The 13177-nt window shown below is 44.4% G+C and overlaps 1 protein-coding gene across 1 annotated transcript in view; it reads right to left on the bottom strand.

The window, feature by feature from the left end:
* The window catches only part of Stk38 (serine/threonine kinase 38), a 31420-nt gene extending 19846 nt beyond the window's left edge, over positions 1-11574 (bottom strand). The window contains exons 1-3 of the mRNA XM_051153406.1: positions 11442-11574; positions 2568-2619; positions 1552-1674 (exon numbers count right to left, since the gene is read on the bottom strand). Coding sequence (XP_051009363.1) covers positions 1552-1674; positions 2568-2619; positions 11442-11572 — 306 coding nt within the window. The 5' untranslated portion in view covers positions 11573-11574. The remainder of the gene's footprint in view (positions 1-1551; positions 1675-2567; positions 2620-11441) is intronic.
* Positions 11575-13177: the final 1603 nt, after the last annotated feature.

The following is a 13177-nucleotide window of genomic DNA, read 5'->3' as shown; positions in this document are numbered from 1 at the left end:
AGGGAGCATTTTGAAAAGCACTTTCTTATTCTCAAAGGGCTAACTGTAATTCCCAACTGAAGGGTCAATTTTTTACCTTTTACCTGCATCTTTAAGATATTACTGACATTTCCCCCTGAGTACTGCTTTTTTTTTTTTTAATATTTATTTATTATGTATACAGTGTTCTGCCTGCACACCTGCACACCAGAAGAGGGCACCAGATCACATTACAGATGGCTGTGAGCCACCATGTGGTTGCTGGGAATTGAACTCAGGACCTCTGGAAGAGAAGACAGTGCTCTTAACCTGAGCCATCTCTCCAGCCCCGAGTACTGTTTTTTATAATGTGCTTCTCCTTCTAGAAAAAGACCAAGTAATTATTGCATCAGTGGCTGTCTTTTGGGTGTTTTCCATTAATGAGAATGACCTTTCATGAGCTCTTTCAAGCTTCCCCCAGGAGCCTGGTAGTGTGATGGAGGAGGTTTCATTTGTAAGATCTGGGCTAAGGACCTGGGATGCAGCTGAGGGCGCAGCACCTGCCTAACTTGATTCTGACACCGCAGACAAACAGCAGCTGGGTCAAGCTACAAGTGCCTTCAATTCTCTACTACTGAGTCAAGGCCTTTCTTCGTTTTTTCTCTGTGTGGCCTTGACTGCCTGGACTCACTTGGACTCTGAGTTCCACCTGCCTCTGCCTCCCAAGTGCTAGGATTAAAGGTGTGTACCACAACCACTGCCCAACTCAGTTATTGTTTTAAGACAGGCTCTCACTAGCTAAGCTGGGCTACTGGGCAAGCTGTGGTCCTTCTGCGTCAGCCCCTAGACTACTAGGACTACAGGCACACACCTTAACAAGCGCAGACCATCTCTAGAACCCTGAGCATCTGGCAGGGATTAAGGAGTAGAGACAAACATCCGCACCCCCTTGCAGCCTGGTGGCCCTTGGAAAGCCACAATGTTAAAGCAGAGGACTCCAGCCAGCCTCTGGTCTCCTGCTCAACAGCTGTGTGACAGTGCAAATCTTCAGAGTCTTAATCTCACCAGCTATAAAATGGGTTACTGTCAAGATTACAAATTAGCCAGGTGGTGGTGGCACATGCATTTAATCCCAGCACTCGGGAGGCAGAGGCAGAGGCAGGCACATCGCTGTGAGTTCAAGGCCAGCCTGGTCTACAAAGTGATTCCAGGACAGCAGGAGTACACAGAAAAACACTGTCTCGAGGGAAAAAAAAAGAATACAGAATTGTTGCATAAACATACTGATGTCAGGATCTAAGCACAGCAGCACATGCCTGTAAGTCCAGCTCTCTGGACGCTAAAGCAGGGGAGCATAGAGTTGATGCCACCTTGGGCTACATAGTGTGGCTCGCTCCAAAAGAACAAAGTGCCAATGCCAACCCTGACAAGACAGAGAAGTGATCTGGGGCAGTGAACCAGGGAGAAGAGAGACGAGAGGTGAGGGTGTGAAGCCTGCAAGCCAACCCACTGAACCCCATATATTCATGCTGGGTAACACAGTCAGGAGCTCATAGTATATTAAAAGCTTTGATGGTGTGGGATTTTTTTTACCTCACCAAATGCTCCTCGGCCTATAACTTTTAAAGACTCAAAATCTTCCAGTCCAAGCCTTGTTCTCTTTAATCGAAGAAACTCCGTTTCCTTCCGAGCATGTGCTGATCTCCTTAGTCGTTTCTGATGTTTAAAAAAGAAAAGGGAGGAAAGCTGAAACTTTGAAACCAAGTCCTATCTGTCTTGCGCAGCGGGAAGCAGGGCCACACTAGTCTGCATAACTCACACGACAGCATCCCAAGAGCCCTTCCCTGGCATGAGACGTAACAAGCCACACTAAAGGGTGTGGAGGCTCCTCAGAGAACTACTTCACTAATCCACTGTTCTAGCATTTCTAGTCAAGAAAGACAATCAACATTTTCCTTGAGCCCTTTTTCAGGTGTGTTTTTCTAGATCCTCCAAGCCCAGTACATACTAGTACACCATGCCTGAACTCCTAGTTTTCCTACAAACACTGGGCATTTGTTATCACTGTCCTGGGCTGTCACTTGATGTTGGAAGGCATTTCCAGTGCTATCTGGTCCCCTTCATCGTCCCTCATTGGTTGTATTTTTGCCTTGCATCTGTAGGCTGATGTGAGCCAGCACTCTGCTCTGATAATGAGTTCAGAAATGCACCGTGCTTCCTCAGACCCTTCGCAGGGAATTCAGTCATCATTGAAAGACAAGCCCTCGCTCTGTAGTGCAGGCTGGCCTCAGTCTTGCACAGTTTGCTTGCCTCAATCTCCAAGTGCTGGGATTACAGGTAGGAAGCACCACGGACTTGGTAGGATGCTCACCTTGTTCTTTTATGTTTTAATTTAGCTTTGCTAATTTCACCTTAGAGCTCTAAAGCTCATTAACTACTCTCCTGAGTGTTTAATTAAGGTCTTCCTCTGCGTGAGTAACTGAATCCAAAAGCCGCCATCCCTCAGATTCCCGTCACTGAGCCAAACACTTCCCTGGCACCAAAGCTACCTTGCCGGAGAAAACAACCTTTCACGCTGGGGCCCAAGGGAAAAGCTCCCAATAAATCACCTCTTCATCTTTTAGGCCTTCTTCTTCCATCACTTTTTCTAATTTCTTTTGTCTAAAATAAACAAACAAACAAACAAAAAAATATATATATATATAAAATAGCATTGGTATTCTGGCAAGCCTATAGACAAACTGTTAACCATTTGTATGCATTCATTTAGATAAAAAGTCATGAAATACATTTTTATAATGTACTTAAGAAAAACCACATGGATAAACAAGAAATTTAATGACAAGTGACAGAATTTAGTGTTTATAAATGAAATCATGGCTAGCAAGATGGCTTATTGGGCTAAGGTGCTTGGCACCAAGGACCAACAAGATGGAGAGAGAACTGATTTCCTGAAACCTGTCCCTCTGACCTCCACTCATGTCCTGGCACGCGTGTGTGTGTGTGTGCACACACAGCCTAACAAATGTAATTTATAAACTGTTTAAATTCCTATTTCTAAAACAAGTAAAAATTTTCATTCTTTGTTAGCTCTACATGTATAAGAGACTAAAATAACAAAGAAACCAGGCAAAGTAGTGGACACCTGTAATACCAGCACTTAGGTTTCGAAAGCGTGAGGATCAAGAGCTGAAGGCCAGCCTCATGTGCTCAGTAAGTTCAAGAGCAGCCTGAGGGGCTTTGGTTTTGTTTTGTTTTTTGGAGACAGGGTTTCTATCCCTGACTATCCTGGAACTCATTCTGTAGACCAAGCTGGCCTGAACTCAGAGGTCCTCCTGTCTTTGCTTCCCAAGTGCTGGAATTAAAGGCGTGCACCACCAACATCTGGCTCTGTTATATCAAATTTAAGAAACAAAACAATACATAGAGGGGGGAGGAGTAAGAATTATTTTCTCCTTTTTCGTATGAAGAGGTTAGAGTATCTTATACCACACAATCCACCCAAGGATTTTTTTTTTTTTTTTGGTTTTTCAAGACAGGGTTTCTTTCTCTGTGTAGCCTTGGCCATCATGGACTCGCTTTGTAGACCAGGCTGGCCTCAAACTCACAGCGATCCGCCTGCCTCTGCCTCCCGAGTGCTGGGATTAAAGGCGTGCGCCACCACGCCCGGTTCAAGGATTTTTTTTTTAATTTATCTTTATTACATTGGTGTTCTGCTTGCACGTATGCATGTCTGTGTGATGTCAGAGTCCCTGGAACTGGAATTACAGACAGCTGTTAGCTGCCATGTGATTGCTAAGAATTGAACCCAGGTCCTTTGGAAGAACAGCCAGTGTTTCCTAACTGCTGAGCCATCTCTACAGCCCTAATTTTTTTTTTAAACTACAGCTTCATAATGATTTGATAAACTGAAATAACAAGTAAATCCCTATAGCCAACACTACAGAACATCCATTAATTCAGGAAGATGCAGGAAAGCACACAGGCTGAATCTCTGTCCACCATCCATCAGTGATCCAGACAAGCAGAGAGACACACACTGACGACTGCGCAAGAGCAGGCTGTGTTCTCAGCACTTACACTGCGGTTCACCACTGTCTGTAACTGCAGCTCTGGGCTGTATGATGTCACTGTCTGTACCTGCATCACTATGCTGTATGATGTCACTGTCTGTAACTGCAGCTCTGGGCTGTATGATGTCGCTGTCTGTAACTGCAGCTCTGGGCTGTATGATGTCACTGTCTGTACCTGCAGCACTGAGTATGATGTCGCTGTCTGTAACTGCAGCTCTGGGCTGTATGATGTCACTGTCTGTACCTGCAGCACTGAGTATGATGTCACTGTCTGTAACTGCAGCTCTGGGCTGTATGATGTCACTGTCTGTAACTGCAGCTCTGGGCTGTATGATGTCACTGTCTGTAACTGCAGCTCTGGGCTGTATGATGTCGCTGTCTGTACCTGCATCACTATGCTGTATGACGTCCTCTTCTGGCCTTTGCAGGTACCATACACACTAGTGGTACACAGACATACATGCAGACAAAACAGCCGTACACATTAAATTAAAAATAGGGCTAGAGAGATGGCTCAGAGGTTAAGAGCACTGACTACTCTTTCAGAGGTCCTGAGTTCAATTCCCAGCTACCACATGGTGGCTCACAACCGTCTGTAATGTGATCTGATGCCCTCTTCTGCATGCAGGTGTACATGCAGGCAGAACACTGTATACACAATAAATAAATCTTTAAAAATAAATAAATAAGCAAATAAAACTGTATGCAAGAGCATCCAGTCTACAGCAGCTGATGAAGCACTTCAGACAGCATACGAAGGCGTCTGGAAACTCCTGAGTGTTCCGAGGCTTGAGAAGGGATGAAGATGTGGCAACAGCAGGTTAGGGAATGGCCTCACCTTTCTTCACACAAGCCACTCTTCCTCTCGCCTGCAGTGCTCCACCCAGGACCCTGGAGAGACCAGGCCACTTCCCAGGCAGCTTTGCCCCAGAGTGTGAACTCCAGGTTCCCATGTGTGCTCATTGCTCTAGGGGACTGCAAGCTTCTTAAAGGGGAAGGGAGTACATTTGGAGCTCCATCTTCTACAGGAAGACTGTTTTATACACAGATATTTCTTTTAGGTATCATCAAAATTTTTAGATGTATGTGTGTGAGTGTTAGTGTTTTGCCTGCCTATATGTCTGTGCACCATGTGTGTCTGGTGCCCTCAGAGGTCAAAAGAAAACATCAGATCGCCTGTAACTGGATTAATAATTGGTTAAGAACCTCCATGTGGATGCTAGGAACCTCTGCAAGAGCAGCAAGTGCTTTTAACACCTGAGCCACCTCCTCAGCACCTCTAGGGTACTTTTAAAGGAGCTCAGTCATGCAACAGTGTGCAGACACGTTCATGACTACTACCTATAACTGGCTCCCTTTATAAACCTAGCTAGGCTCCTTTCTTGGCACAGCCGCATTCAAAGGTAATAAGAAAAAGAGGGTTGGTCAACTCTACAAGAGCTAAACAAATACATTTCTAATTTCTATTGATGAGACAGATACAAACAAGAAAAACAGTATAGAAATCACTTGTGACCGTATCTCCATGATCAATACTGAGATATACCTAAGAAAACTCCTAAAAGTTAGTATTACACATTTGTTGAAAAATCTAGCATACTAGTCCTTCAGACCTCAACCCTAGTTTGATACTTAGTAGAAACCATTAGAAGGGCTGGACTTCCCACCCTAGGATTAAATGCAACTGACCCTGGGTCACTAATCCTCATTAATATTCTACTGAGTTTCAGATTATTTGAAACTCTGCATCATTAAGAAGAACTGAAAAGGCCAGATGTGGTGGCACACACCATTAGTCCCAGCACTAGGGAGGCAGAGGCAGGTGGATCGTTGTGAGTTCCAGGCCAGCCTGGTCTACAAAGTGAGTCCAAGACAGCCAAGGATACACAGAGAAACCTTGTCTCAGGAGGAGGGGAAAAAAAAAACCCTCAAAGAGTCAGGCAGTGCCAGGACAGCCAAGGCTAACACAGAGTGACCCTGTCTCAAAAAACAAAAAAACAAAAAAACAAAACAAAAAATGAGTCAGGTGGTGGCACATGCCTGTAATCCTAGCACTAGGGAGGCAGAGGCAGGATCTCTGAGTTTGAGGGCAGCCTGGTCTACAGAGGGAGTTCAAGGACAGTCAGGGCTATACAGAGAAACCCTGTCTCAGGAGGAAAAAAAGACCTCAGAGAATAGTTGTTCTCTCTACTTTTTCTCGTCCTCTCCTCCTCTCTTCCTTCTTTTCCTCCTCTTCCTCGTCTTCTCCTCTTTCAGTCCTGAGGAATGAACTGCAAGCTTGCACACACTAAACAAGTGCTCAACCACTGACCCACACTGAGAATTCGTGGGTAAGAATATCTATGAAACTTGCAGGCTTTGTGCACTCCTACACAGGAAAGCAGCCACCCCACTCAGAGGGTAAGGGCAACCCGTATTATGCATTAAGTTAGGTTTGTGGCTTTAGTTAATCTACCACAACAGTCTTCAGGAAGAAAAAAACAACAACAATAATATTTTGTCAGAGGAAACACCTGTTTCCTTGGTTTTAATCAGATGGTTATAAATTATTCAAACTATTATTTTTCGTGACTAGTACTTACCAATACTTAGTGGGCACCACAGTTGTACACAAGAGAGAAGAGGAGGGCAGTCACTGTTCTAGAGAAGACTAGAGACTAAAGGGCTAAAGAAAGCACACCGACAGGACGTACAGAGCAGTGTGGCCTGCCAGCAGCGCCCCAGGAGACCGGGAAGCACGCATAAGCACAGTGAAACACAGACCACCTGAGGGACTAACTCTCCTGTTGGTATTTTAGACATTTCGCATAGAGTCAGACAGGCCTTAGACTCACATTAGCTGAAGCTCTTCTGGAGTTCCTGGTCCTCCTGCCTCTAGCTCCCAGGTGGAAGTGGCCGCCACACCCTGAGAGTGAACTGTTCTCAACCAACCTGTGGAACTTGCCACAGTATTTCCATGAAGCGGCTCAAATTTTTTCTATTTTACTTGTATACAAGAGGTAATTGCCAAATGAGGTTTATTTTTTCTTTTATCTCCAGAGTTTAGACATATCTCCCCATGCAGTAAGTCCTTTGTTGAAAGTAAACCTTTAGCCGGATGTGATGGCACACGCCTATTACAATACCAGCACTCTGGAACCTGAGCCAGGGGATTAGCAAAAGGCCAGCCAAGGCTGCCTGTGAGACTCTATCAAATTAAATAAATAAAATAAAGTAAACCTTAGCATTCTATTAAAATGGAACAGTACAAGCCGGGTATGATGGTGCACACCTTTAATCCCAGCACTCGGGAGGCAGAGGCAGGCGGGTCACTGTGTGTTTGAGGCCAGCCTGGTCTACAAAGCAAGTTCAGAACAGCCATGATAACACAGAGAAACACTGTCTCAAAAAAACGAACAAACAAACAAAGGAACAGTACACAACTTACATTTTGGGTGGTAGAAATTAGATGTTTAACTAAATTTTTATATCAGACTAAGGCACAAAGTATGAAAATAAAAATTGTATTATTTGCTCTCAAAATTTATTGGCCCACCTGGTCTACAAAGTGAGTACAGGACAGCCAAGGCTACACAGAGAAAACCTGTCTCGAAAAACCAAAAACCAAACAAAATGTGTATTGGCCCAAAACTTAGGTGTTCAAAACTCCATCATATATTACTAGACATATTCTAAAAGTACAAATATTCCACTGTCCACTGTCACTAAAGTTATTACCAAGGCTATTTTCCTCTAATATCAAAAGCTTAAAACCTCATTTCTAACAAAATCACCTTAGTTATTCACTGAGGGAACCCTTGCCAATCACTGTTGTTTCAAGCAAAAATCAAACCCACTAACCAAACCAACTGCTGGATTTAAAAAAAAAAAAAAAAAAAAAGAACATGCCATGAAAAAGATTCACCAGGAGATAATGATTTTGAAGGCACAATGTACATACTGTTCCCAGACACTCTGCCACAGTCAAGAGGGCTCTAACCTAATGAACACTTTACTCCATTAATGGACCCAAAATCTGAATAAATCCTTGGGCGGTAAAGGAACTGAGTTAGGTGACAGGAACATGCTTCTGGGACAGGGTCTTGCCCAAGGCCCTCCCTGTCACGACTTTGTCTTCTTCCTGTCTCCATGATGAGAGCTACTCACCACAGCTGACCAACCGGGCTGACATTTCTGCAACTTCACGCAGCAACAGGTGGACAACAACACTCTAATTGTCTGACTTTGTTTGTATTTTGAGACAGGTTTCTCTGTGTAGACTTGGATGTCCTGGACTCACTCTGTAGACCAGGCTGCCTCAACTCAGAGATCCACCTGCCTCTGCCTCCCGAGTGTTGGAATTAAAGGTGTGCATCACCACCGCCCGGAGGCTAGGATTCTAAATATTTACAACTATATGAAAATACTAGATGTAATACAGCAACCAAAATGTGGGAACTATATACTGAACACTGCTTTAAGAGAGAGAAAGACTATTTTAAAATGTCTTTTTAGATTTTTATTTTTTATATTTGGTTTTTTGAGACGGAGTCTCTCTGTGTTAGCCTTGGCTGTCCTGGGCTCACTTTGTAGACCAGGCTGGCCTTGAACTCACAGCAGTGATCGGCTTGCCTCTGCCTCCTGAGTGCTGGGATTAAAGGAGTGTGCCGCCATGCCCGGCCCTTATTTTTAGGCTGGGTGTGGTGGTATGCCTTTAATTCTAGCACTTGGGAGATGGAGGGGGAGACAGAAGATTTCTGTGCGTTTCAAGCCAGTTTGGTCTACATATTGAGTTCCAAAACAGCCAGGACAATGAGGGGCAGGGGGTAGGGGAGAAGAGAGAGAGAATTGTCTTTTTAAAAAAAGGGGGGGGGGGAGCAGTGCTGGAGAGATGGCTCAGCTTAAGAGCAGTGGCTATTCTTCCAAAGGTCCTGAGTTCAATTTCCAGCAACCACACGGTGGCTCATAACCAATCATCTATAATGAGATCTGGTTCCTCCTGGCATGTAGGTACACATGCAGGCAGATACTATATAAATAATAAATAAATAAATCTTTTGTTTGTTTGTTTGTTTTGTTTTTCGAGACAGGGTTTCTCTGTGTGGCCTTGGCCATCCTGGACTCACTTTGTAGACCAGGCTGGCCTCGAACTCACAGCAATCCGCCTGCCTCTGCCTCCCGAGTGCTGGGATTAAAGGCGTGCGCCACCACGCCCGGCTAAATAAATCTTTTTTTAAAAGGGATTTATTTTTATTTTACGTGATGGTTATGGGCACCAGAAGGAGGGGTTAGACCCTTTGAGACTGAAGTTACAGACAGTTGTGAGGAACCGTGTAGGTGCTGAGCACTGGACACAGGCCCTTCAGGAGCAACAAGCTCTCTTAACCCCTTAGCCGTCTCACTACCTCCCAAAAAAGATTTACGAAGTACAAAAATATATAATGTTGAGCTGTCAGAAATGTCAGCATTGTTACATCATCAATCATCACAAACTGATCTACATAATTCAATATAATTCCAATACATTAAATTTATTTTAAAAAACAAAAAACTGAAGAACTGACAATGTCCAAAATCAATGTTTGTTAGGTGGAAATAACTGTATACCATCAGGACAGCTCAGTGGCTAACAGTGTTTGCTGCACAAGCTGGACTACACAGTTTGAGTTTGAGCCCAGAACCCATGTAAAGATACAAAGAAAGAACTGAGTCCTGAACGTTGTCCTTTGACTTACATACATGTGCCACAGCATACACACAGCCCTATCCACACATTAATTTACTATGGATCATGGAACTAAATCTGTGAGACTAAGCCTATAAAAATTCCAGAACAGACAATGTCTCTATGTCTCGAAAATAGGCAAAGATTTCTTAGAACACAAACTACCACAGTTAAACAAGGAAATAATATTGGCTCTTCAAGATGGTTCAGTGGGTAGAGGCACCTGCCACCAAACCCGAGTCCTATCCCTAGACCAACGTGTATAGTGGAACGTTAGAGCTTTCCCAGGACACTGGACCTCCACACACATGTTGTGATATGTGTACTAACACTCTCAAACAAAAACAACAAATGTGTGCAAGGCGTGCTGGCACATGCCTTTAATCCCAGCACTCAGGGAGGCAGAAGCAAGTAGAGCTCTATGAGTTCAAGGCCAGCCTGGTCTACAAAAAGAGTCCAGGACAGCCAGGGCTACATAGAGAGACCCTGTCTAGAAAGACAAAAAAGAAAAAGAGAACCCCTGAAATTCAATAATAGTCAAGACAACAGCTAAGCATGGTGGCACACACCTTTAATCCCAGCACTCAGGAGGCAGAAGCAGGCTGATCTCTGAGTTCAAAGCCAGCCTGGTTTACAAAGTGAGTTCCAGGACAATCAGGGCTACACAGAGAAACCCTGTCTCAAACAAAAAGCCAAGACTATATTTTAGTTGTGGGGGGGAAAGGCTGGGAGTGGTGGTGCATGACTTTAATCCCAGCACTCAGGAGGCAGAGGCAGGTGGAGCTCTATAAAATCAAGGACAGCACGGTCTACATAGTAAGTTTCAGGATAGCCAGGACTGTTTAGTGAGACCTAGCAGGTTTTTGCGGTTTTGTTCTTTAGTTTTATTTTACTTTATTTTCTTGTTTTTTGAGACAGGGTTTCTCTTGTAGTCCTGGCTGTCCTAGACTTGCTTTGTAGACCAGGCTGGCCTCAAACCCACAGAGATCCACCTGGCTCTACCTCCCCAGTGCTGACATTAAAGGCATGCATTACCACATGTGGCTTGGTTTGTTTTTTAAAACTGGGCAGTCTAGGACAGCCAGGACTACAAGAGAAACCCTGTCTTCAAAACAAAACAAAACAAAACAAAACAAAAACACAAAACAAAAGTCAGATATCACTAGTCCTATTAAGTAAGTCGTTAGAATGGCAAGTACTCACCTGCTATAGGTAACTCCCTAGCAATCCTTCAAGGCAAAAGGTATTATCCACACTTTCCTGCTGAGGCAGCTGACACATAAAAAAAGACTTTAGGAACTAGCTCCAGCCTCATACAGCGGCTACTCATAAGGCAGGACTCAGACCCCCAAGCAGAGACTCCATTACATCACACTGCTTTAATGAAGGGCACCGTGATAGGACCAGATTATCTCCTTTTGTAATGCAATAGCATGCTGGGTTATTTGCCAGTAGATAGAGCTTTAATAGAAAATATTTGGAGAACCGTCACACTGCCATTCCACTGCAACAGGCAGGCTACGGCATGACAGCTGCTGCCCTGGTCTCCTTTCATGCACTAGACATGACTCTACAACGTGTAAGCACACCAAGTTTTTCATCCTTGTCTCTGCTTTGTTTTTGCTTTGTATACGACAAATACACGCTCTGCTTCAGAGCAACATCCCCAGCCTCAAAACACAATGTTTTCAAACAAAATTCTTTACCTCATTTCTCGTTCTTCATGTTGAGCGATAAGGTTGCTATAAAAATTCTCCAGCGTCACTTTGGTCATTGTCACCCTTTCCTTCGTGTGGTTACTCATGGATGAGCACGGTGTAGATCCTGTCATTGCCATGGCTGCTAGAAAGACAGATCGGCATCAGTGTGCGTCCTCCAGGTGGCATTGACAATCAGGCACCCCCTAGGCCTTGGTCAAGATATTAATTGGTACACTCTTTGTGGAGGACAAACAAATACAAAACAAGAGTCAGGCAAACAAGCCGGGTGTGCTGGTTAATTGTAACTGTCAGCTTGACACAGTATAGGATGGCCTGGGAAGGGAATCTCAGGACAGATGTCTAACCTGGGTGGGCTTGTGAACATGTATGTGGAGATTTGTGTGTGTGTGTGCTGATGTGTCCCAGCACTCAGGAGGCAGAGGCAGGTGGATCCCTGTGAGTTCAAGGCTAGCCTGGTCTACAATGTGAGTCCAAGACAGCCAAGGTTACACAGAGAAACCCTGTCTCAAAAAAACCAAAAAAGAAATAAATAAATTGTGTTGATGTGGAAAGAACCACCGACTGTGGGTAACACCAAACAGGGATGGAGAGACGGCTCAGCAGTTTAGAAACCTTGTTCTTGCAGAGTTCAGCTCCCAGGATTCCCGTGAGATAACTCAAAACCACCTGGGACTCCATCACTAGGGAACGTGACCCCCTCTTCAGGTCTGTATCTGCTGTACATACACATACGAACACCTTTTTCTTTTCTTTAAAGACTGAAAAAGGAAGCTGAGCACTAACAGACAGCACTAACCCACTGCGCTCCTGCCTTAATGCGGATGTGATAGGAACTGCTGCTTCAAGGGCTTGCTTCCTTAACTTCCACAGTGGTGGACTCTAACCTGGAACAGTGACCCAAAGAAACCCTGTCTCCCTCAAGTTGCTTTTCTCAGGGTGTTTTATCACAGCAACAGGAAACAAAGGCTGTAATCAGGAGAACCTGGCACATGACACCTGTTCGCTTTCTACTGCTCTGGTAAAGACCATCACCAAAGCAACTCGGAGAATCACAGTTTATTAGGCTTATATATCTCATGTCATAGCCTGCTGAGTGAAGACAAGAACTCAAGCAGGAACCTGGAGGCAGGAACAGAGTCTGGCTGTGATGCTGTGAAGGCCTGCCTGGCCTGGCCTGGCACTCAGTGAGTATGGCTGGTTGGCCTCACGATGACCCATCTGCTTTGGCCTCCTGAGTGCTGTGATTAACAGCAGTAGTTTGGTTTTGGTTTTTTGGGGGTGGAGTGGGGGGTGGGGGAGATGGGTCGCCTTTTGTTTTTAAGATATTCAGACAAAAACTGTATAAACAATAGTGCATTCAGAGCAGATATTCAAAATCAAAGATATTTTAGTACCAAACATTTTGATCCACAACAGCAAAAATTACGTATTCACAAATGCAAAACCCTGAATGACTTAAACCTAGTCCCATAAAGTATCACCCTGTTTTCTGACAGGGAAGTCCCCACCAATACTGAAGCGCACTGCTTTCAGAACAGCGGTAGAGGATTTAAAAACCTCTGGCGTATGAAGCTTGGGTGTGGTTTCTTATTTGTCAGCCTGTACACCCTCCACCCACAGTGAAAACCACACACACTCCAAGTGTGTTTGGAGAGAATACCTAAAACCAGACATTAAAAGAAACCAAACAAACCAAAACCCCAGGGCAGTAGAATGGCATC

This window comes from Acomys russatus, chromosome 11 (genome assembly GCF_903995435.1).
Source record: "Acomys russatus chromosome 11, mAcoRus1.1, whole genome shotgun sequence".
Lineage (NCBI taxonomy): Eukaryota > Metazoa > Chordata > Mammalia > Rodentia > Muridae > Acomys > Acomys russatus.
This window is presented reverse-complemented; position numbering and strand designations above follow the sequence as displayed.